Below are 25,885 nucleotides of genomic sequence, written 5' to 3' on the forward strand. Positions count from 1 at the left end.
GTTAGTTATCTTTTAGTTATTCAAATTCAATTGTTTTCTATTGAACTGAATGCCACGTGATATTTGTTTGAGCTTCCATCCTGTCTGTGTTGAGCTAGAGATGATCTGGCTCGGAGTGCATTCATCTTTAACTTTATTTCTTTATTTCTTTTATTGTAGCTCTGGCTTTATTAAATCCTCCCATTATTACCGATGGATGACAGCCTGATTCATGGAGAGCACGTGGCCAGATAAGGGCCCAGAAAGCGAGACAGAGACGGCGAGTTGATGAAGCGCGTGTCAGTTCAGGCTGTGTTTGTCAGAATGTGCGTATCAGGAAGGAAGGAGCAATATTCTATGCATGTACTGGGGTCATGCTGCTGTAGAAAGTCAAGTGTGTGTGTGCGTGTGTGCGTGCGTGATGCACCAAGTCTGTCTCACTCTCTATCTGTCCCTCTGGGGCTCTTAATGAACAGACATGCTCTACCGATCGAGGTCAAAGGTTATTGATGGCTGTGATTATAGTGCCAGAGGAGCCAACCACCATCCTGTCCAAACGGCTCCGTTATCTGCCTGGAGAGCGTGTAGCTCGCGTAGCATGGCTGTTGCTTCATTTTTACTGGATGGTAGTTTGTGTTCAATACGCATTAAGGTAATTCATTCAGATGTGCCTCATGTCAAATCATTAAGTGCAGTGATAGCCTTTAATTATTTGACCGTGAAACCTCCTTTTGTAAATGTATTTGCCATCACTGCTTTATGCGTTCTTTATTTATCCGTGACTTCACATCTTTGTGGATATTACTGACATATTTTTCGCGTATAAGTGACGAACAAAAAAAAGTTACGACAGTTGAGTTTAGTAACAATAAAAATATAAGGTATGCAGTACAAGTACAAGATGCAGTACAAAGATAAAATGATGACAAATTCGCGTCCGTCCGTCCATCCCGCCGGTGTGCGCTGCTGTTGCGCGTCTACGCGCTCGCCCTCTCTCTCTCCGTCTCGCTCTCTCTCCATCTCGCTCTCTCTCTCCGTCTCTCTCTCTCCCTCTATCTTTCTCTCCGTCTCGCTCTCTCTCTCTCTCTCCGTCTCTCTCTCTCTCTCTCTTTCTCTCCGTCTCGCTCTCTCTCTCTCTCTTCGTCTCGGTTTCTCTCCGTCTCGCTCTCTCTCTCTCTCTATCTTTCTCTCCGTCTCTCGCTCTCTCTCTCTCTCCGTCTCGCGCGTAAATCTCGACTCGAGCCACTTCAGCCCGACTCACTCCGAACCTCCGGTGACGAGAAGAGCCGAGCCGAGCCGAGCCGAGGTGGATGAATTTGAGAAAGAAGATGGACAAATGATGACCGGACAGCTGACTGGGAGACATACAGGTGAACCGCTGTCTCGAAGGAGGACGAGGACAGAGGACAGAGGACAGAGGACATGGACGCCGTCACATCTGCCGCTCCTTTGGGGATTTCTACGCGGCTAAGTCGGTAGAGAAAACGGGAGACGCCACTTTCTTCGGGCTTCGGGATTCACCCCGCGGGAGAGGAACGTGTCGGAATTACCGCGGAGGACAAACGTCACTTCCGTTTGGGCGACCGTCTGTCAATTAAGGTGTAACGAGACGAAGACGTCTTTCTAAAAACGCCACTGGCCTCCCGACGGGGTTCCCCATTTACAAACAGATAAATATATATATATATATATTTATATTTTATTATTTTGGTGAAGCAGTTGTGTTTGTGGGGGGGCAACGGAGGTCGGTAGCGATAACCCAAAGCCCCCCCCCCCCCCCAAGAATAGGTCTCAGGCAGATAGACGCATCTAATAGCCGCACATAGACAAAGACAGACACACACATCTCATATGCACACATAATTATTCACCCCCCCCCCCCCCCCCCCACACACACACTATCTGATGACTCCCGGGCGTAGAGGTGGACGTGGTACTGAACCGACTGTAGCATCACCAGTATCCTCAGCACCACCACTTTCATCCTCCTCCTCCTCCTCTTCCTCACCACCACCATCATGTCCTCTTCGTCGCGCAAGATCTCATCGGAGTCATTCAGCAGCTCGGTGGGCTCGGACTGTGGGCTGGAGAGCCCCGGGGGGGGGGACGGGGGGGACTGCGGCTCGGAGGCGGCGGAGGAGAGCCGAGGATGCCCGTTCGCCTCTCTCTCCACGCACAGAGCGGCAATCTGGAACGGCCGCGGCCACGCCGAGAGGAACGCCTGCCCGGCGGGAGAGGAGCATCCGGGGGCCGGCGGCCCCCACAGGAGGGTCACCAGGAGGAGACGGGTGAACCTGGACTCGCTGGGGGAGAGCCTGAGGCGACTCACCTCGCCCATGGTAGGAGTCCCAGCGCGTTACGGGAAGAGAGAGAGGAAGTTGTGTAAATGTATTTGATGCACGGAGTCTGTTTCTGAGTCTTTGGGGGTTTTTCTTCTTCGCCGGCTGTATTACAGGCTGTGATGTAATCTGTGACGGATGGATGGAGCGGGATTAGGAGATTTCCTATAGCATGGTCCGGTGTGATCCCATCTCTCGTAATAAGACCCCTGCTGCGTTGCTGTAATGATAAGTAGACAGATTGACAAGCAGATGCTCATGATGTGAGCAGAACGGCGAGGTCTGAGTGACTAAATCATACGGCGATCTCAAAGGCTATAGCTGCGCACACACCGGTGTAAAAAGTGTGAAAGTGGTTTCCGACTAGCACCATTTTAGATGTCTAAGGCTTTCCAACCCTGACATTGTGTGGCTGCGTTCTTCTGATTGGCCGGCCCGATGTTTAGATCTAAAGTCTTCACCAACCTCCTCTAAACTTGAGCTCTCAGCTTCATGTTTGCACAACCGAAGAGCTGCCAGCTGCGAGAGGACAGATTTATGACGTCAGTATAACATCTCTTTTAGCTTTTTGTGTTTTTAGTTGCGATGATCTGAAAGTGTGTAACAAGTATTGCCAAATTGTGTGTCCTGTTCAAAGGGAACTCAAAAGCTATACGCAAGTGAAGTAATCCCGTCCATGCGGCTTGGCTAACCCAAATATAAGTACTGATAGAAATGGAGATTGTTGCACAGTATGACAATAGATGAGTGTTGGACTCAGAAGGCTCTAAGATCCGTATATAATAGTTCCCTATATAATCAGAACACTGTGATTAGGCTTTACTGTAGGAGAGAATAGGATCTTTAATAGATCTATGACGGGTTAATGTCAATGTTATCTGGTATTTATGCGTTGTGCTGTTTGTGTACGTCTCTCTGCGTTCAAGTACGTGCTGCAATATAAATATGCAAATACCGTTACTGTGCTGTCGTAATGGTAACGGTACAATATGTTTGCACAAAGTGTGTCGGGCAGGAAGGATAGATAGACACGGACTCTATAGTTGTTCACTCATTATTGCTGCAAGCAGACTGTTGAGGTCTCTCTCATCCTTTCACTCTGTCACGCACACGCACACGCACACGCACACGCACACGCACACGCACACGCACACGCACACGCACACGCACACGCACACGCACACTGTGGCTGCGTGCAGTAGTGGTGACTGTTGTTGACTGCAATGAAGCGTGACAAAGAGAACAGAGCATGCTCTCTGTGGATGCTTCCACCCTGACCTAGAAGTAACAACGCACGCACGCACGCACGCACGCACGCACACACACACACTTGCATGTGTCCAAACATTCATCTTCTGTCTCAGTTTTGTGCATCCACTTGGAAGGTGGCCATTAGTTTCGTGACCCTTATCGCTGATCAATAGGCCCCGAGTGTTGGTCATAAATATGAAAAGCGTGAAAGTAGTGTGTAAGTGTGTGTTTGTGTGTGTGTTTGTGTGTGTGTGTTTGTGCTGCAGTGGAACAGCTGGCTGGAGTTTCTTCACACTGCTCTGGAATACCTGTTGAAGTTGGCTGTCTGCTGTGATTGCCTGTCTGTATTTTATTATTATTAATATTATTTTAGCAATTTTGTTGTCTGGGGCTGTTTTCCCAAAATAAGCAGATCCTTTCAGTGATTTATTTATTTAAATGTGTTCTATTGTTCTATTTGTCTGCAGTGATATAAAACAAAATGTTCATTTCATCACAACTTGGATTTCTATAACCAGCATCGGTGAATATAATGAAAAATAAATAAATAACTCTGCAAGTTTGAAACTTTTGGAACAAAACGGTGGTGATTTCAGGCTTGTGGCTTCGTCAGACGTTTAGAACATTAGATTTGAAAGCCTATGGGAGCTGCTATTGTTACACACTAGTCTACTGAATGCAATATTACGTACAGCAGCAAGTGAAAATGTATAGAATGTCTGTTTGGCTTTTGTGAGGAGGGGTATCTGAAACACCTTCAAACAGCTATGTCTCCACAATTCTTACAGTCCCTCCTGATGTCATTTAGGAACACAATTTTTGTATTTTATTTTTGTTTTTCCCTGTGTGTGTGTGTGTGTGTGTGTGTGGCTGTGTGAGATGAATGTGTTGTGCACAGTGAATATGCCGGTGCTTCTAACAATGGAAGCTAATGATGATGAATGAGTAGAGTGTGTTTTCTCGTGTGTGTGCTGGTCATGTTGCAGAATATTCTGCACACACTACAATTAGTGTAACTTATTCAAGGATGACGTATGACATCAAAACAATTTATTTCTACATACTGAAGACAGTCACACATGTAACAGTCACACATGTAACAGAGGAACTTTGATCGTACCCCACTGGGTGCGTCTTTTAGCTACACAGTTGCTGGTAAAGTTCCCATTTTACGCTTGTTGCTAAGGCTCACTGTAGCTGAAACTGAAAATATTTTTGCCTCAGCATGCTGTGGCGGTATCCTCGGTCGCTGGCGTTATTGTGGACCTGGATGCAGCATAATAAAGAATGAGTCAGCAGAGAATAGAAGCTCCAAGCATAGATGATGTCCATTTAGGGAGCTACAATATCACGTTTTTTTCTGCCCAACTGCATGTCTTTATCTCCATCACCCCCCCCATAACTGTCCAGAGTGGGTGGGGGCTGCAGAATGCCCCCCCTCAGCTGGCACACCGTGTTCTAATAATGTCGCTACAGCCTTGAATTTGAACTGTATCACATTAATCTTGTTGAAGCTGCCCTCTCAAGCTTAGGTAGCCAGCATGGCAAATGTATGCCAGATTTACACGCGCGCGCACACACACACACACACACACACACGTGGCTGGCAGTAGAATTTTACATCAAATAAATAACTGCAGTAATAGTATTTTTCCTCATAAAATTAATATCTGGAAGCAGTTTTGACTCAAACTAAATTTAAGAACAGTATTCTACTGTAACTGGGTAATCCCCTTTTATTACCTCATGAATACCCCCGGTTTACAGATGCCCCCCCCCCCCCCCAGCTGATATTTTGACTTGTCATTTTGGGAATAGCACAGGTGTCTCTTATAATATTAATGCATGCTTTTATTCACATAGCTGTGACACTTTGACAATGATCCAACACATTAAATTCCTTGGAACTAGTCGAGCTAGCAGGATATTGCAAATTCATGTCATTATTTCTGTGCATTCCCTGCTCCGTATAAAAGGCCTGTTATAGAAGAATGCTTCTCATCTGTGATAGGAACTCAGGCGGCACTATAGATTGTAAAAATGTCTGAAGTAAGCACGCACAAATAAATGTAGACTTGTGTGATATTATTTTTTGCAGACACAGACTGTTCAGGAGGCTCTACAGCGAACCCTGCACTTCTACAGACAGCAAGAGATCAGGTGAGACGATCTCCTATCAGCCTTTCATGCTGCTTCTCTTTCAGGCTCCTGAGTTCTTGTATTAATCGTAGCAGTCTTTTGCTGTCTACCGGTCGCCTTTGTGTTTGTGATCCTATCACTGTCAGCGTTTGTGTCTGTCACACATGTTTAGTCTCTGGAAGCCTTTCACCGCCTCTGATATCACATTTTCTACCTTCTTTTGAAGTCATGCAGACAGACTGACACGCAGAAACACACTCCTTCATTTTATTTCTGCCTCTTTTTCACTGTCTCTCTCTGACCTTGAGGATACGTCTTTTTTCTTTCTGTTGTCCAAATGTATTCATGGATCTGAAGTTACTTTGCATTTGAAGACATATTCCTAAAGTACAGCACCAAAAAAGAAAACATCCTCCATGTTAGCGCTTGAGGGGATGAGATGGCGGTTCATCCTGTTAGCTTAGGGTTGCATTATTGTTTGCTGATTCATGGTGACATTGTTGTTTGTGGCGTCTGTGTCTGGTTTGTGTCCTTGACAGGTGTCGAGAAGTTGGCAGTGAAGAGCTGCGAAGAGAAAAGAGAGAAGATAAATGTCCATTTCTGGAAAATTCTGATTCAGAGGAAGATGTCCTACAAATCCTTCAGTATACGGCTACCATACTGGGTAAGTGCGTCACATTAAGTAAGATGTGTGTGTGTGTGTGTGTGTGTGGATGACACCATCCCCTGGAGGACAGATCTCTCCAAGACATTGTAGACGCTTTGAATGAAAAACAAAATAAGGTATCATGGTTTAAATAGCATGCATGTAGGTAAAATGTACTATTTACACATGCAAAAACACACACTGTGTACTCACTCCCAGTCTCTCCATTGTCCCAGTGGCCCAGCATGAAAAACAGTCGGTCCCTTCTGTGTTGCTTTTTTTTCCTGCTCCAACAAGAGTATAAGTATCTAAACTCTCTACCAGTCTCTCAGAAATGAGGAAGCCTCTTGGATGACAAGTGAAACGTCCTCAATAAAACTTGAACAAGTCCAGTTGATTCTTTTGGGGCAGACACTGATGTATGACAGGGAATTGGAGAGGCATGCAGCAATGGGCCGTGAGCAGGAATCGAACCCCTGACCAGTGTAGCAAGAACGACATCCTCTATAAAGGGGGTGCACAATCCAGTGTCAGGATTATTTATATAAAATATAAATTTTAATTTTAATTTTCTTCTCATCTTCTAATCCATTTATGTTCCCATTCATCATTGTCAGCAGACATGTGACATGATTGCTTTATCAATATTCATTATTGAGCAAGGCTTTGATGTTTGATTACTCTGAACATTAATCTTCTGTGGTTGATATGCTTGAAATTATTTTTCTTCCGAATTAAATCTCGGTAAAAACATGCCATGAAGAAAAAGTCATGTTTCCTGTTAAAGGAAGTTATAGACTGTTATACGTTGTTAAAGCTACAAGTGACCCTTACAGGTTTTTTTTTTTTGCATTGAGATATTATACGGCAAGACTTAAGAACTTGTGCAACTGCATTTTGTATTCTGTCTTTTAGGAGTCCCATTCTGCGAGATGCGAGAGCATTTTGGAGAGGAATTCTTTGGCCTTTGCTTTGAGGAAAATGAGCGCGTGCTTCGGGCTGTGGGTAGCAACCTCCAGGACTTCTTCAATGGCTTTGATGCCATTTTGGAACACATACGCACCTCCACGGGTCGCCGTGCCTCTTCTGAGAGCCCCTCCTTCCAGTGCAAGGATCCTTATGAGGAGGAGAAAGGAGTAAAACAATTGGCCAAAGGTGGAGAAAGAGTTGGAAGGGGAAAGGTGTTGCTTCTTCATTGTTTTAACCCCGCTCCTGTTGTTGGACTGCTCATGCCAGGGTTGATCCGGGCTGTTGCCAGGCGGATCTTTCATTCAGAAGTTGAGGTGGAAGAGGTTCCACCTCTAACTCCCTTATTGCTCAATGAAGATACAGAACACAAAGACGGTGATTCCCCAACTGCCTCCCCCACAGCCTCAGCCTCCTCATCCCCATCCCCTCCCTCTCCTTTCAAAACCTCTATTCCCAACGTTTGCTTGTCATTCCAAATACAGGAAACGCACCCTTCTTCCTTCTCTTTCCTCCAAAATGCGGCCTCGTCGAGCACTAAAAGGCTGCCCCTCTCGCTCTCCACCAACCCCAGTGATTTGTGCATTGGCTTGGCCACCTTTTGCCGTGCCTTTCCATTTCACCTTGGCCTGGGCCCCCACATGGAGCTACTGCAAATTGGAGAAGGCTTGAGGAGACAGGCCCGCATCGAGCAACACAGGAGTCTCTCATTCAGGGACTGCTTTGAGATCGTCTCACCCAAAATGGAACCTTCATTCCAGGGCATCCTTCTGAGACTCGCATCTCCATTTACCATCCGCAGTAGACCTGATACAACGCAGGGCGGCACCAAGGAGAAGGTAAAGACAACAAATGTTTGTTGTTGTTATTTTAACAAAAAATGCTGAGTACTTTATTTGCTAAATGAAGCTTCCATTCAGCTCTTGATGTCTGGTAAATCGTTTCTTGTTGGACAGATGGTCTCGTGTTTCTGCTGAGTGACGTTAATTACTCTGACCATGTGCCTTTTTCAGTTGCACATTTATTAATTGCTAAATGAGGCTTCTAACTACCCATTGTTTTATATATGATGCCTTCAGTCTATGTCAGGGACAAGCACAAAATGTTTTGTGCTGAACAAAAAAAATCACCGTATCTTTGCCAATGTCTTATCAAACGAGGAACTTGGGCAGGAATGCCAAAGCTGCATGAATTTTGCAGTTTGTTGCAACTGTCCCGAAGAATGCTAACTCAGGGTTACAGAGTGTTCTCTTCTGCAGCATGCATGGTAAGACTTTATACAGTGTCTGAGTTAGTCAGACACTGGACAAAGTTAGGACAGGACAAAGTTAGTCAGTTAAAGATACTTTTAGTACACTTGCGTACATTATTAGAATTCTTCTTGTGTTCTACCCGTTTAAAACTATTAAGTTTGACCAGAATTGAATTGACTGAATTTATGAAGTTGTGCTTGTATAAGTTGTAAAGTTATCAGTGATCATTTTTGGTTTGATTAAGTGGAAATGCATCAAATGCACTGCACCATATTGCAATTTTCCATGGTAGTCCAGCTATCATGTGCAGTCAAGGTGTTCATCATAAGACAAATGAAAGACGCTGATTGAATGGCCAGGAGGCTGCATATCGATTGTAAGAACAGTGATGAAATTCAAGCTTGCTACTCATAGCTTGTGTTGTCAGTGTTATGAACACAGATTAGAGATATTGATTGATTAGAAATATGACAATATTATATGTGTGGAAATCACAGCATGCAACAATTCAAGCATGCATAATACACGACCTGAATTATATATTCAGAAATGTGAATTTATGAGACGTTTTAAAACAAATTCACACATTTGAGCACAACCTGTGGACTTAGAAATTAGGTGCCATTAGAAATGTTCTTTTTGTTTAATCACCAAAAAAAGTGACTCATTCAGTTGAAATCTCGTGTTTCTGCCCTACAGTGGTCACAAAATGCAGCTGCTGCAAACAGGCTCACATAACAACACAAAATGTGTAAATTGTTACCCAGAATTCTCCTCTGCACAGCGAGACCTCTAGTGCCACTACAGCTCATCTCTTCTGTACAGTAGCTTTCATCTACCTTCTGCCAGTGCCTCTCATAAATTCTCATCATTCTCATTCTTCCCTTTCTATATCTGCGCTTACCAATTTCCAGCTATTTCCTCGCACAGCTTTCTTGTTTCTCCTGTCACATTATTTCCTTGCAGTCAGACCTAGGCTGAATTCAAAAGGCATTATAGTTGTGGAAAATGGAAAAATAACAACTGATCAAAATGCTCTCATTTATGAGTTATTTTTCCTGTTTCCACTTCTAAATTAGAGACAGATCTTACATTGTATTTCATTGTACATGCGTTATGACGTTAAGGAATATGATGGATCATTACCTTAGTTTATATCAGTTAAACGTATTATGTGCCTTTAAATAAAATCTGTTTTTTTAATTTTTATTTTTAGGAGTAATTTTTGCATAATCTTTTCAGATTTTTTTTTTTTACGAGATCGGAAGTTTCCCTATATCATATATTTTGCTTTTCTCTGTAATACAAAATCCCAAGACTCAGTCTTGATTTCTGATTTTGCCGAGATTGGGTTTCTGTCTGGTGATCACATCAATCTTGTGTCGCCTGGGCTGAGAAGCGTAACAAACAGAACGAAGAGGGACTCGCTGACATTTAGACCAGAAAGGACACCAAGAGAAGGCAAGAGGCCAAGTCAAAGAGCCCACAAAAGAGCCCACAAAAGAGCACTCTCCTGTGCTGCACTGTGTGTGTTTAAGAGGCCAGTGGATTCTCATTTTGTCTCCGTTCCTGTCTTCGCTCTGGGACATGGATTGTGCTAGAGATACCCAAAGACCTGCTGAAAAGGTCAAATCGCAGTCTCTCTCTCTGTTTGCTTAGCCTTAGCGTGAGCATGGTTGTTAGCATACAGGGGAGTGCACACAGGTTGCGCTGTCAAAACTCTAACCAGTGCATCATCTTGATCATCACGTTTCCTTGCATAACACAGCTTTCTGTTTTTACACACCTGGGAAGCATCGTACAGTAAATGGAGGCAAAGTGGGTTTGATTGATTAAGTGATTAATTGATTGACTTCTGAAAGATCTACTTAAAGTGAGACAGCATTTACGTGCATTCTAAAACTTAAGCGAGCTGCTGCAAAGGCCAGTAATCCTCTGCAGACGAATTAGAAAAATGTCCAAAAAGTCAGAGAGAGGACAAGGAAGAATTTTAAAGGCTGACATGAGGAAGAATCACGATGTTCAAATATGCAATCTGATGCTTGTTATTTTAACGACACCTTGCAGGGGGGGTTGCTGGATAAGACGTGTTTGTGCACCTGCGTGTCTGACTACAAACGCACAACAGGGAAATCGTGACATTAGCGCCAAACTTTGATCTTGATAAATCACTGCCAGGATGGTTTGTTTGTTCAGTGGAGAGCGCTTTGAGAATCACGGGTCTGTCTGCCTCTGTCGGCTCTTCATGCATTCACGAAACCATCTGAGTGAAAATACAAGGTGACGGGAAGAAGAGGAATGAAGACGAGGACAAAACAGCCGACTTGACATTTTCTGTCAAGTTGTTGAAACAAAGACAGAGAAGTTTGAAATGTGACTGTTGGCTTGATTGAAGTTGGAACTAAATTAAGCTAATTTTATTTACTCATATACTCTATATCAGTATCTGTGTAGCTGATTTAACACCACTTGGATAGTTTAAAATAAAAGTGAACATTGTGTGGCCCCCGCGATGCGTTGGCGACACATATAGGGTGTATGGACATTGCAGCGTTGTGTGCATGTGTGTGTGTGCGCGAGCGATAGGGATAAGAGTGGCTGACTGCGTGACTCTTTGCTGCTCAGTGCTTGTTCATGCAAATGGCTTTGTTGACATGCCAGAGTCTGCTCAGAAAGATAATCCATTAACTGTCCGTTCCACTTAACCGCCTTCTCTTCTCTTCTCTTCGTGTTCCTCTGCTGTACCTGGTTTCCATTTTTCACATCCAGTCCATCTCATTCTCCTTGCGTTCTCACTTTCGCTTTCTCTCATCCTCCCTATCGCCTTCCTCCCCCCCCTCTCCCCCTCTGCCTTGATTTCCACCTCTCGTCCTTTCAGCTGCTTTTATCCTGCCTTGTCTCATTTTTATCTACCTCCTTCGGCACCCTGTTGCCTATGGCAATAGAAACCCGCGTCTGTAGAGTTTGATAATTGTAGTGCATCTGAATATGCTCAGGCCTTTCTATTATATGTTATAATAACCTCCATGTAGACGTGTAGAGTACAATAGGAACTTTAATCATGCGTAAACACCCAATATAAAAATTCTCACTGGAATGTTACAAAGCCTCAGGATAGAAAATAGGTTTAAATTGAGTTTTCACAGTGAAAACAGGGAACTAAGGCCTGATTGAAAACAAATCAGGTGTTTCTGGTTTCTTGCTCCTGCTTTGGGAGCAACGGCTCTTCTAAAGAAGATTTTCTCTCATTTTTTCCAGCAGCTGTGCAGCGTATTAATATTCCCTTGCTTGTGGCGCAGACTCCTGCCATCCTAACTGCTCTACCCACACTCTCAATCAACGGAAGGACGGCCGCTTGCATCATAACGAATTATTCGCTGTGAATGAGGCCCATTTTAAAGTAGACGTGATTAGTCATTGTTCCTGTCGTGTTATGTAAAAGTGCACCGAGCCATTATTCGTGGCGATGTCCGATTGCAGCTTGTAGGGTGCATTATTGTATGTTTACATGTGTTTTTATATGTACTGTGTGTATGCCAGCATTTCTGGGAAACAGTTGACACAATGTGTGTGTGTCTGTGTGAGGATGGATGTAGATTGTATGTATTATGCAGACTTAGGAGAGCCTTGTGCTATAAATACAACACAGCAGTAGTGTGTTCACTGGCGGAATAATCTATCTGACACCATGGAGAGAGAGCGAGAGAGAGAAAGGGAGAGAGGCACAAGCAAAGAGAATGAGCGACTGAGGAGCATCGATGGAACGAGGAAAATGGAGAGAAGCAAACAGAAAAACAAAAAAAAGAGGAAGAAACCTGGCAAAGGAGAGAGAAATTGTCTTAAGGGCGAGGAAAAGTATTTTCAGAATGTTGCTTTCTGTGAGGTCTGGTATTTGTAATAGCCATTGTTTGCGTATTTGTATGTACCGGTATGCTTTTCTACAATACAATGGGCTTGTGTTGAGGCAGAGTTCTTCTTTGTATACTTATAATATTAATAGTATTTTGCGCGATATGCAGGTGAACATCATACTGAACTGAACACTCTTGTTAGAGTCTTCAATGGAGGAGATTGGTAACAGCAGGTGACAGGTGAACATGACCTCTATTTTAAGAAATACAGTAAAGTACAAGTACAGTAAAACAGTACTTGCCAATGACTTTAGACCAGGCAGCTAACGGATAGATATTATTATTGCAGTTTTAAAACGGTATTCAATCAGGATTGTCAATACTGTATCGCCCCTCTGTCAATGAGTTGAATCGAATGCATGAAAACTGACCCAGTTTTGTGATTGTGTCTAGGTGATGGAGTTGAAGGGTCAGATGATCCATGTTCCCGAATCCTGCTCCCTGATGTTTTTGGGCTCGCCACGAGTTGATAAATTGGAGGAGCTGATGGGCAGAGGACTTCACTTGTCAGATATTCCCATCCACGATGCCACACGGGATGTTATCCTTGTGGGGGAACAAGCCAAGGCCCAGGATGGCCTAAAGAAGAGGATGGACAAACTTAAGGTATTACAATTGCTCATTCATTCGAGGAAGACTCGGGAGATGAGAAAAGCTCAGCGACACTTGAATTCTTAGAATAAATAAGAAGCACACTTGTTAAACTTAATGTTGAATCTCAGTGTTGCCTGTTAAAATCCATATCGGCTGACAGTATGTGGCTTTGGGGACTTGACCTTATAATTTACCTTCAAAGTACCTTTCTGCAATTCAGTTGAGTCTTGACCCATTCCTCTGCCCTGCTCACTGCACCATTCTCTCACTGCAACTCCCCCCAGGCCACTGTTAAAAATAGGCTGTAGCTTGGTTGACTTTCTAGCTTGAGCAATGGTATAGCGCTGTATCAGGAAGATTTGACATTAAGAAGCTTGTCCACAGACGTAATAAGCATATGCAGAATCCAAAATAAATCAATTTAATACAAGAATACATTTACATCCACCAGCAGTTTTAATTTGGCGCAGTACTCCCACATCTGAGCACTGTTTTCATCGTGCCTTCATCAAAGACAACCAAAAAAACACACATAAAAAAAACCCCTCTTAATCCTCTCCTCTCCTCTCCCAGGCTACGTTAGAACGAACACACCAGGCGCTGGAGGAGGAAAAGAGGAGAACTGTGGATCTCCTTTATTCCATATTTCCAGGTGACGTGGCACAGAAGCTCTGGCAGGGCCAGCACGTTCCCGCCCGCAAATTTGACGATGTCACCATGCTGTTCTCGGACATTGTGGGTTTTACCGCTGTCTGCGCCCAGTGCACGCCTATGCAGGTCATCTCCATGCTGAACGAACTTTACACACGCTTTGACTACCAGTGTGGCATTCTGGATGTTTATAAGGTCAGTAGACATCAAGGGGCACACATCCTGTTGTTGGGAGGGACGAGGCATCGCAAAAATGAGGTTATCAGAAAAGATCGTGCAGGACTTCTCACTGCTTTTGGTTAACGCGACATTCCAATTCGGCTCAAATTACAATGAACATGCAGCCAGTGCATGGCGTCTGCACACAGCAAAGCCGCCGCCGCACACTTCTAGTGCACATGGCAAGGAGATTGAGGCACCCATATGTCGCCATTGTCATGGTTACTCTCGAAACGATTTAGCTGGTGGCAAGGCTAAATGAGAGCTATTTGTCTGCTGGCTTTCCTCCTTTTCTCCTCTTGTATTCTGTGTCAACTGCCAGGACATCGAGCTCCCTTCAGCAGCTGGAAATATGGCGACGCATCCCTGAAAGTGGGACTGCCTATTTCTTTCTTTCATAAGTGCTCATTTCAATTTGAAAAGTATTTTGCCAAAGACTTGCCACCAGCATGCAAAATCAAAAAGGCAGTGAATATTCATAATGTTGCTGCTTGGATAGTGATTGAGACGAATATGTTAATCTCATGTCCTGAAATAAGGTCAAATATAGACTAGGGAGGCCTTGGTTCCATTGTATGGATAAAAATAACCAATTAAATATAGAAGGATGGAGTGCTTTTAATTTGGAGGTGTGCGACTGATTTATTGCATCGGAATCTCACCCACATTTAATGACATTCTGAGCCCCCTGCTTCATTCATCACACAGATCGAGACAATAGGTGATGCGTACTGTGTGGCAGTAGGACTTCACAAGAAGGTCGACAGTCATGCGAAGCCCATTGCACACATGGCTCTGAAGATGATGGAGCTTTCAGAGGAAGTTCTAACACCTGATGGGAAACCTATCAAGGTACGTTTCCTTTGAGTGTCTGAAGGAGTCGGCTCACGGCCGTAGCCAGAAGCGTCGTTTTCATGGTTTGCCTGTGCTTTCATCTGGTTGTACTTCTCATTCCTGTGAACATAGTATTATATATTGTGTTAATTTCTTTAAATTGATGGATACATTAGTCCATGTAGCAAATAGCCTTCCTTTTTTTAAACACGAGAACCGTCGTATAGAAAGTCTCCCAAAGTTATCACTACATACACATACATGCGTTACACACGCGACGATAGGAGCGCACAACTGTGTAACATGAAGCCAGTGACATCATCCACTGAGCTGCGTCTCCACCATGGCAATTCATTTTTTAATTGTTTATCATGACTTATAAATATTTGTACCGGTAACTTTCTTCCAACCAATTTCATGCTTGAGCTCCGTAACAAAAATCAATTTTTTTTCCCGGGTATCTCTTGACCTTTATTGTTAGTAGGACAGCTAAAATGAAGACAGCAGTGAGGGGGAAGACGCACAGCATGAGACAACTCGGCCTCAGCTGAATTAAACGCACCCTGCAAAGCCTTCATTTCTAAAGATCTTTTGTTGTTTGTGAACACTGTAATAAGAAAAAGGTAAACACATTTTTTGCCTTGTTTTTATTACTTCTATAATGTGTTTCCAAGTGTTTTAATTGTTGCATTACTCACATTATCCCAAGTTTATCCATCAATGTTCAAATGCAGATAAATATCCTAATTTATTCTGGATGGATGGATGGAACAGAAGTAGATGTATTATAATTAGGTCTATTGATTTGAACAGATCGATGGACATTTGAAGAGTGGCATTAACACAGTAACTAAACAGTACAAATAAAATGCTTTGTTGAATCATCTGCTGCTTATTGTATTAACACATCAATTAATAGTCAAAACCCTTTGGAACAGTAAGACGGATATATTTATGCATCGGAATAGAAAACTGCACACTGTGATACCTTTTTAATTCTGAACGGGCAATTTTCATGTTCTGAACTTGCAAGGGAAAGTTTCCGCGACTCATTTTAATGGTGAAGGTAGGAAACCAGAGAATGGTTAGCCTAAAAGATGTCGTGTAGCAGAGTAGTTTTTGATCTTAAGTGCAAGTGGTTCACCGGAGTGTTCGAGTTGTGGTTCACCTTAAAAACACTTCAGAATGCACAGTCCACCTGCCAAACTGTCAGAGCGGAGTCAATCGCAGATGCAACCGAGTACTTTTAACATGCATTGAAATGATATTCTGTAGAGCCTGGCATTTGTATAGAAGAGAAGCCCTGCAGCACTACCCACTGCACCACCCACTACTCACTTACACGAGGCAAAACACACTGAGAAACAATCTGATTTTTATCGACTTTATTTCAGCCAGCACCGAGCCTCTGAAATATGTGGGATGTTTCTTAATGCTGATCTATTTGTGTTACAGTGGGGGGGGGGGGGGGGGGGGGGGCTGATGATGCCTGATGTGTGCTGTGTGGGTGTATGAATGTGATGTTTTGTTCTATTTCTGCATTTGCACTTTCTTATACTTCTGAGGGTGGTGTGTGTTTGCCATTTGCTTTAGTATTCGGCTGTCCAGCCATACCGACCCGCTCCATCTCTGTCTGTTCCTCTCCCTGTTTTTCACGTTCCCTTTCTTAATTCTTACCTCTTATTGCCCTTTTTAATGTCTGTGGGTTTGTATGTAGATTGACATTGTTGCAGGAAGTATTTCTAAATGTAGCTGGGTAGAAAGATGAAGCCGCACAACATTTTAATACTGCAGTAATGTCTGTTCTGTACTGCAAACACAAGACAATGCAATGAATAAATACATTTAATCTCTTATTATTCTCAAATTTGACAAATGTTGGTTACCTTCAAACATCAGTCATCAGAAAAATGCACTTTTGTGTCCATATGAAACATCTTTTAACGGGACTGTACAAAGATATTAGATCTAAAAATGCAAGATGATTTTTATGAGAAAAACAAAACAACTGCAGGAGTTGAGTTAAACTTCTTGTGTTAATTTGGTGGAATCAAAGAGGCGCCGGGACATAAAATGTTTTATGTCTGTTCCCAGTCAAGGTCATGAATCTGTCTTTGTAGCTTTGGGCTTTGTGCTGACATGCAATGTCAGAAGTATGAGTCAGGATGTTGCAATGGTTGCATTTTGCACAAATTCTCAGGGAATCACAATCCACAAACATCGAAAAGCAAAGGAGACACAGCATTTTAATAATTGTCGTCATGTTCTAAACTTCATTTGCCCTATCTTGAACAACTTTAATGCCATTAAATGTAGCCGCTAGAAAGTGGCTACATTGTGCTGATTTCCTCGTTCTTTTGTCTCTTTTGCCTCACGTTGCGTGAAAGAGGGCGATGTTTGACACTTCAGCATAATAAATGCACTCGACTCCATCCAGTGTTACGCTCTTATGCAAACAAGCGTAAGAGCTGTGAGAGAGAGCTGAGGAAGTGTTTAGCGAGTGATCCACAGAGAAGTGTACGCCGGAGTGAGATGTCAAGAGAGAATCTTGTATAACAAACACATTGAAAGCTGTTTCCAACTAAACTGGAGTTATTGCCTAATGAATTGTGAACAAACGATCATGGTTGTGTAACCATGAACATTTTAGAAACTATCTCCTGTGCACGCTCGGGTGTCCTCTCTCTCAAGGCAAGCTTGGGTTGTGTTGAATTGTGCTATTTGTGTGTTCATGTGGGTGTATATTCAATAACATACATGAGTGTGTATCTCAGGATTTAGTTTTGCATTTCTGGCTACATTTTCACCTTGCAGTAATAGTTCAGTACAAACTGTGCACAAAGCTCCCCCCCCCACCACCACTTTCTCTCCTCATCCTCTGGAGAGTAGATACACATTTCAGATCCCTGCTGTCCTTGCATACTAATGTGAGGGAATCAAGAAGTCGACTTTACCGTAAATCATACTGGATTAAATGTAAAAATAATCATTCAAGTACACTCACGCTTCAAATCAAGATGTAACGTTGTCTCTATCAGTCTTGTTTCTACACGTATGCCAGCAGAGCTAGAACTATGTTATTTTAATTATCTCCTAATTTGATATTCATCTTGTCCAACATGTTGGAACCGGCACCGTTCCTGTTTTGCATTTTCCCTTCTTTGCGATGTGTTTTTTTGTCTGCTTCACGAGGGGCTAGGACGCGATTGGTTGTCTGAGCCGCTGCGCCACTTGCTCATTGGCTCACTTAGGACGGTGTGCTGTGCGACGCTGACTCATAAGGAAAAGGAGGGGAAGAATGCACGAGTGTTAACTGTGTCTGTGTTCTGAGACTAAGAAACAAGGAGTGGAGTGGGCGCTGTATGCAGATTTGTTTGTGTGTGTCTGCTGTAGAGACAGACAGACAGACAGACAAGTGCACGGCCATTTGCAAGCAGTTTAGCTGAAAAATAGGTCACGCGAGTGCCCTTACATCCCTTTCGCTTTCTTTCTCTCTCCTCCTCGGCTGTCGAGGCTTTGTCATCTAATTACAAGTTTATTTTTTTTGCTCCCACGCTCGCACTTGTCTTTCCTTCTTTCTGTCTGTCTGCGCTCTTCCTGCCTTGTTGCCATGGCTACCTCAGTGCGCTGGCATGCACACAGCAGCGATGGATACCTTGGTGATGAGTTGCTCAAGCGATCCTCTGGGTTTCACTGTTCTTTTTATACGCGTCTGCATGATGACTTGTTCCAGTGGTCGCTGATCGAGCGGCCGTTAAGCGGAACGGTCAGCTTGGAATGACGATGCAGGTTTCAGCGGGACCTTTAGCGATTCACTCCTTAGCGCCCTGCTGCTGCCTCGCATCTGTTACCAGGAGGAACAGGAAGCAATTATATCTCTAATTAATTTCCCTGGCTCCTTCTTTCTATTTTAAAACTTTCATCGCTCTAAACATTGCTGCCATGGGATCGTCGATAATAGCAATAACAGTTATATTGTGTTAATACTAGGCTGCAGCGAATGAACGTGTGCAGAGCTGGGCTAAAGTAAGCTCACCTTTGTGGAATGAATACTTTCAACAGAGAGTTATATAAGTTATATAAATCTAACCGGAGGCCTCCTCTAATTATTTACTCATTTTAATGTGCAGCACAAATAAAATATAAAAACAGGGAAATATTCCAAATATAATTTCCCTATAGGTGATGTTTTCTGATGGTCTATTTTATCTAGTATGAATTCTAGATGTTTGAATCAGCAAATGTTCTTGCTTTTTTTTCTTTATACATTTTTATGTTTTCGATGTTTATACATTTATACAAACTAAAACAAATGTAAATACAGATTTAAATGAACATACAGCAGCAGCTTCCTAGTTTAGGTTTGTAAGTGCATTTGGATCGTCTTTAAACACGGTACATCTTGCTATTGTTCTAATTTCTGTCCCTGACTCTCTTTTTCGTAGCTAAGGATAGGAATACACACGGGTTCTGTGCTGGCCGGTGTGGTCGGGGTTAAAATGCCGCGGTACTGCTTGTTCGGCAACAACGTGACGTTGGCGAGCAAGTTTGAATCTGGGAGCCATCCGAGGTGCATCAACGTCAGTCCCACGACTTACCAGTAAGTGACAGATACGCATGTGCTCGTGCACAAGCTGACACCATCTTGCTCCATAACCGTGTTCTTCATTTCAGGTTGCTGAAGGATGACCGCTCTTTTTCCTTTGTCCCTCGTTCTCGTCTGGAGCTCCCGGACAATTTCCCGAAAGAGATCCCGGGAACGTGTTATTTCCTGGAGGTGGGGACAACCCACAGCCACGCCTCACTCACCAGCTCTCGCTCTGCTCCCCCAGCCTCTATGAGGAAAGTCTCCTACAGCATCGGGACCATGTTTTTAAGAGAAACGAGTTTGTAGGTTGTACGCCGAGCAGGATATGCAGATATTTGTCACGTGAGACGCTGGATTTGAACCTGCAGAACACGCAGGAAACGGATGACATGGATCTTTGTATATGCAAATGCATTACATGTGAAAACTTGAATTCACACCCGTGGGATGTCCTATATGACATGAACTTGCTTTCATAGGCGAAAAAAGAACAACATGCCCTCATCTCGTCTGAGCAAGGGAGACATTGTTCAAGATAGAAGAGGAACAGCAGCCATGTTGGAGTTTCCAACGGGCGATCCTTAAAATGAAACCTAATCATCTAGCTGGATTCCTCAGCTCTATAACTGGTGTCTCGCTTTCTCCACTGGTCCTCGCTTCCGAATAGTTCCCTGACTGGTTCTGGAGGAAGAATAGGTGTTTTCGAACCAAACATTTCCGCAGATTGAGAGGAACAACCCACTGGGAGTAAAATATACTCGAGGGTTGCTTTTCCTTTTTGCATTTGTCCTGCCAAAGATAATGGAGCAATGATGTAGGGAAGGTTTTTAAAAAATGTCACTTGCTGAGGCTTCATCCGCTCATCCGTTCAGCCACTTAACATGCATCTACATTTGGACCAATCACCTCAATCAAGGCTCTTCTTGAACTCTGAAGTCCCTGAAAATGGCTTCCTAAAAACTAACGATGTTTCCAGTTCTTGCTTTTCAGATACAATAAAAAAAAAGGCAGATTCTTAGAACTATGAAAAGGTTCCCTTTGGTCCGAAAACACCTATTGCTTGGATAGAACCTGGACAGAGACAATTCATGGCTAACGTTGCACTTGATGGCAACGGAATTGTGCAAAAAGAACAAATCCGCTTTCTGTTAGCAAAGTGGATGCTGAGCAATGAAGATGCACGAACTTAAGAAGATGGCTACGTTGCCGCAAATGTTTGTTGTGCATCACGGCCTCCTGTACACAGACCACGACAGAAGAACAATCCAGCTCCCCGTCCAGCTGTCCCTAAATCACGCCACGCTTTACCAAACATGTGACTCACATCTGCTGCTGTCCGTCAGCCTGGGGTCAGTCGGCTCTGGTGGGGAGGGATGAATAACTGGCACAGAATAGTAGATCACGTTGAGATGGGGGGGGGGGACAAATGCCTATTAGACTAGCACTAAGATGATCTGAGAGCCTTTCCTATTTCAACTCTCAACAAACTATAACAATCCAGCCATTTCACTGTTGGCAATACATTTAGGACTGAAATGATTCTGAGCTCAGTGCCTTTTTACTGCTCCAATCAGGACAAATACATAATGGATCCGTTGATATTTGGAAAAGAGAAGAAAAGAAATCACAAGGCGCGCTTCATTTATCTTACGTTTCTATTCATGAATTGTTTTTGCATCGTTACTACAGCGGAGAGTGAGAAAACCTCAGTGAGGGAATGACATGCCAAAGGTTATGAACCTGTGACATTGCAAATCACAGCGAGGCGCCTTATCCCCCGCGGAGCTCTACGAGTCCTGAGCAGTTCTCCTTCGTTTCAAGAGTCTGGAGGAAATGGCAGGATAAATTAAGCGCTCCTTAAATGGTTCAAATATTTGAAATTATATTTAAATAGTGTTTAAACAAATTAACCAATAATACACATAGTATAATACGAGATACTAGTAATGGAAATATACTAACTTGTACACAGTCACAGTATGTATACATGACACACCTCATATACTACAGTTCTTTTTTTTTTTTTAACCACAGATATAGAGCTAACAAGAAGTCCCAATAGGATTTAAATCACTTATCACTTCTCAGCAACCCAAAAACAGGCGACGAAGGAAACTGGTACCGTTGCTCTGTTCAGATTGTTGACGGCGCCGAGTCGTGACGTCAGTTTGAAATGGTAGCTTTTACATGCCCAAAGAGAAAACATTTAGAAGGCATACATTTCCATTAAATATGACATAATTTTGTTCTGTAAAGAATTCACACTGTCAGACATCTTTGTCAATGGAGAAATGCAGCATAGATTATAATTCACTTTTAAATCACAATGTTCTACCAGGGGTGGGATCTTACCCAACAACAAACTGGTTGCTGATGCTCTGCAGCATCAAATGAAAGGGAGAGTTGAATTCTAAGACTCCATAAGCACCGACCAGTCGTATTTGTAAAGTCTCTGTTTGTTAAATGGTGCGACTACCATCTGGAAGCTGACGAGTAAGGATTTAGGCTATGCTATTTAAAACACACCTTGAAGATCAGACACAAAAACTAATGACTGTCTGCCTGACATCTTCATCCACAAAAGAGCCTCATCTCTGAGATTAACACCAGCATAACAAAGCAATGTGCCATATTTGAAAAGGATTTCCTTTGAATCAGAGATGGGTTAGATTTATGGTCATTGTTGCCATAAATATTTCTTCAAAGTAACTCATCAGGTTCTCTGACAGACGGGGCATCGGAGCGCTATCGAACACTTGCACATTTACAGTACGTTCCGTCCAGGTTGTGATAAATGTTGGCAATGAAAGTTACATTTGATATACCCCATAGTCTTATCTATTTAATGCTGTAAATGAAAATAAAAAGGAAATATTCTCAAAATGCTTTCTCTTTAAATATACTATGCAGTATCGAACTAGAAAACAATACACCTAATAATAAAGCCGATCAGTCCAACACATGGAAGCATAGTTTTTAGCATAAAAATATTAAGAATTGTACACAAAGAAAAAAAAAGTGCATTAAGTCTGAACTAGGCATTTAGTGGGGTCAGTCTTAAATTCTTAAACCTGGAAAAAGTATCTTCAGTTGACCTCATTTTGGTTAAAGACAAGAGGCGACTTAAGTTTTAATTTTGCAGATGTGTTTGTTGAGGCTTACCAACACCTTGTGGTAAAAAAAAACAACAACACACGGTTCCTCAGACCTAAAGGTTGACAATCACATTTTGTTTTGTGATTATCAGGATGCAAAACTGTAGCACCGACCTTGGACACGTCTCCATTAACCCAAACGTAAGTATCCCGCTACTGGGAGAAAATTTATAAGGAAGGGGAACAATTCTTAATTGCATTTGACGTATTATGAACTGACTTCCCTTCTGGCGGTATTCCATAAATTCTAATGTGCAGAATATATTGCAGCATAAATGTAATGCAGGTCTCATTCACACTCAACTCTACCCGCACCAGAATTCTGCACCAAGGCTAAATAAAGAACATTACATCAGCGCTGCACCCACGCAACTTGTGTCCAACGCTCATGTCTCCAAGTCTGTAAATTCTTGGCATGATATTAAACAGTTGGTCAGATCTGAGAAGTCCTGTTTGACATGAGGCGGGGGGGTGGGGGTGTTGCAGGTACTGGTTCCCCTGCAGAGCGGCCACCTCCAGGACATACTGCAGATCACTTCTCAAACGCAGGCGTGCACCGCAGTTACAGTAGCAATACAACTGAGCTGTACTGTATTAGCATTGTCAAAAAGTGAACATGAACAAATGTTGTCATGTGTGGGAGGGTCCAGTGAGACAAAGCCAAAATACACTGAACAAAAATGTGAATGCAACACTTTTTTTGTTTTGTTTTCACCAGTTAAAACAACTTTCTGTTTCTGTGCCAAAAAAAACAAAAACATAATTAACCGAATTTTACTGGCAAATGTATTAATATCCATATAATTGAGCGCTTCTCCCAAAATAAGCCTGACGTGGTTTTATTCTCGTAAGCCTTTGGTAAAGCCAGAGGAACGACGTGAACGGTGTGGTTTCATCACACAACACATTTCAGAGCTACTTCCTGTGAGCTGGTTGTTAGTTCAGTCCCATTAACTGTTCAGACCAGACTCACAACTGCATCCGGCCACTCAAAACAGAATCAATCAATAATCGATCAACTTCACGCACAAACGTATGTAGCACCTTTTGCAATGCACAGCTCTTTTTTTTTTTTTTTTTTTCTGTGCATATGAAGTTTTTAAAGCTTTTATTTCAAGTCACTAAAGATGGAAGCAAAAACAGGTGTCTTGTTTATATTCTTGTTCAGTGTACATCCAGCAGCTGGTGTGTGTGTGTGTGTGTGTGTGTGTGTGCACCAAAATGTTTCCGTGCAGCAGTACAAATGTAATAATTAGTTAATAATTAGTTCAGGGCTGTTGTGCCTACTATAACAAATCTGTGCAATTTAGAGTTATTCAATATATTCAAGCTGAAAAATGGAAATTGTAATAAAATGATATTGTATTTTTTTTTTAAATATTATCAGTGATTTTATGCCGTCACATTTTCCACTGCTTCATTGTCCATTTTCTAAGTGACCCAGATGCTTTGTCAGTGTGTGCACCTTCTAAAGCCGGGTGGGACGTCCCAGGAATAACGGTGTTCCACAGAAACACTCGACAATTGTCTTTTTGTATTCCACAAGAAGTAAGAAAAAAATGACAGATCTCCCCCCCCCCCATGGAAACTTGTATTTTTGTCATTCTACATCAATTTAATGTTGAATTATTGCATTCTCTGACCTTTTACTTCAAATGAATGAACATGACACGGTCATTTTTACTGACAACAGGAGTTACCTAACCTGACATCTTTATAAACTCACCAAGATCGACTCCACCCCATCTGACACATAGTTGGGACTAATCTAATGAGCATCTGCCCCCCCCACCCCACTGGATTAACATTAACCTGGTGTTAACTGAAGACACACACGTGGCTGATGCTTGTTGTACATGTCCAGGGTCCTAAAGAATACACATTCCACAGATCTTCATCCACCTTGGAATAACTTCTGCATCATTTGAGCAGTTTAGTTTCAGTTTAGTTAGTCAAATTGTTTTGCGACATTAATTGGTTCATCACCGAGAGCTCTTCTGGATTTGTGGAGCTATACTTGTCGTCACGAATCCGAACCTGATCAGCGTTCCGTACCTGCCGAGCCTGACCCTGGACATGAACAATGTTTGACCCTGTGGGTGGAATCAGATTCATACTGTATGTGGAAGAGGCTTGACGACAGCTGTTGGTTGCCGACTGACATTAAGGGCCCGTCTTTTGTCTCATATGTAAATAAAGTAAAATAAAAAAACCCACAAAGTATCTTTAATTGGGTAGACTGGCTGTTAGTATGTTTACATGTGTGTGAGCGACTGACTGGAGTGTTCTAATTGATTTCATTTATTCTCATTCTCATTATGCATTAGCGTATTAAATTGAACTGTTTAGGTAAATCTTCAATATGGAAAGTCATCTATAGCAATTTTAGTAGGGTTCATCTTTATCCATCTATCCTACCCCCACCCCTCCTTCACAGCCTCTGCATATGCAAATATATCTCCATTCCACTAGTTGGCTCGGGGAGGTTTGCATATTTCACATGGGCCATCCTCGCTACATTACAGATGAGTATGGGCTGTGGCATTTCATCACAAGCTGGCATGCTAATAGGAAATCGTGCACGGTGAAAGCCTGAGCAGACGATCAAAGGCCATGTAATTTACACACGGTGCCTGTTGTATCAGCCCAATTAAGCGGGGGCCGGGTTATGAGGTGGTACGGGGGCTAGACTGTACATGGAAGTGTGTGAATGTCAGACCGCGCTCTCGCTCTCAGAGAATTATACATTCATTATTCATGGGTGCGTCTGTGGCGGGAACGTTTTCTGATCTGTGTGATTGTATTGAGCGCAGGAAATAGTTTGGTGTGTTTCCCTTTCAGCTTCACCTCTTGACGATGAATGCTTTGTTGCTTGCTTCATATATTTCTAATCTCTATCTGCGGCTTTACTGTTTGTTTTTCTTATCTATTACTGCGACATCTTTTAATTTGCATTTTGTAGCATAGTTAAAACAAATATTTCTGGCTGTGAGGTCATTTCAACATCCGCTGGACCAAAAGCATGAAATCAAACTGAAGGTCTGCCAAATACATTTTCTCTTTCAATGAATCTTCATTAGTGGATGAAGCGCAAAGCAGGGTCAATAGGCTTAATGAGCTTAAATCACACTAGATGCTAATTGTGTGCAGATTGTACGCAAATCAAGCTTTCCTTAAAAAAACATTTAGCGTGACCAACGTCTTGGACGGGAATTTAGAGTACTCTATTGGTGCAAATTTCATGCTTCTGGAGGTGGAAGGATCCCGGAGAAGCCCCAGGTAGACACGAGGAGAACATACAAACTCCACACAGATAGGATTATAACCCGCTACTAAGTTGTTTTTTCTTTTTCTCTACTT

The 25,885-nt window shown here is 42.8% G+C and overlaps 1 protein-coding gene across 1 annotated transcript; it reads left to right on the forward strand.

Moving 5' to 3' along the window:
• Positions 1-1,997: 1,997 nt before the first annotated feature.
• On the forward strand, positions 1,998-19,676 carry LOC137912521 (guanylate cyclase soluble subunit alpha-2-like). Its single transcript, XM_068756672.1, has 9 exons — positions 1,998-2,318; positions 5,668-5,729; positions 6,248-6,372; positions 7,270-8,159; positions 12,878-13,090; positions 13,652-13,924; positions 14,657-14,800; positions 19,228-19,382; positions 19,457-19,676. Exons 1-9 carry the CDS (start codon positions 1,998-2,000, stop codon positions 19,674-19,676), a joined length of 2,403 nt encoding a protein of 800 aa, XP_068612773.1.
• Positions 19,677-25,885: the final 6,209 nt, after the last annotated feature.

The sequence above is a fragment of the Brachionichthys hirsutus genome, unplaced genomic scaffold (genome assembly GCF_040956055.1).
Source record: "Brachionichthys hirsutus isolate HB-005 unplaced genomic scaffold, CSIRO-AGI_Bhir_v1 contig_976, whole genome shotgun sequence".
NCBI classification, from domain to species: Eukaryota; Metazoa; Chordata; class Actinopteri; order Lophiiformes; family Brachionichthyidae; genus Brachionichthys; species Brachionichthys hirsutus.

What these genes read in the sequence shown, in the direction of transcription:
- LOC137912521 (XM_068756672.1), top strand. Translation starts at nt 1,998, where the DNA reads ATGTCCTCTTCGTCGCGCAAGATCTCATCGGAGTCATTCAGCAGCTCG. An exon ending in AGGGCGGCACCAAGGAGAAG is followed by an intron (nt 8,160 to 12,877) that starts GTAAAGACAACA and finishes GATTGTGTCTAG; the next exon opens with GTGATGGAGTTGAAGGGTCA. An exon ending in GTCAGTCCCACGACTTACCA is followed by an intron (nt 19,383 to 19,456) that starts GTAAGTGACAGA and finishes TCTTCATTTCAG; the next exon opens with GTTGCTGAAGGATGACCGCT.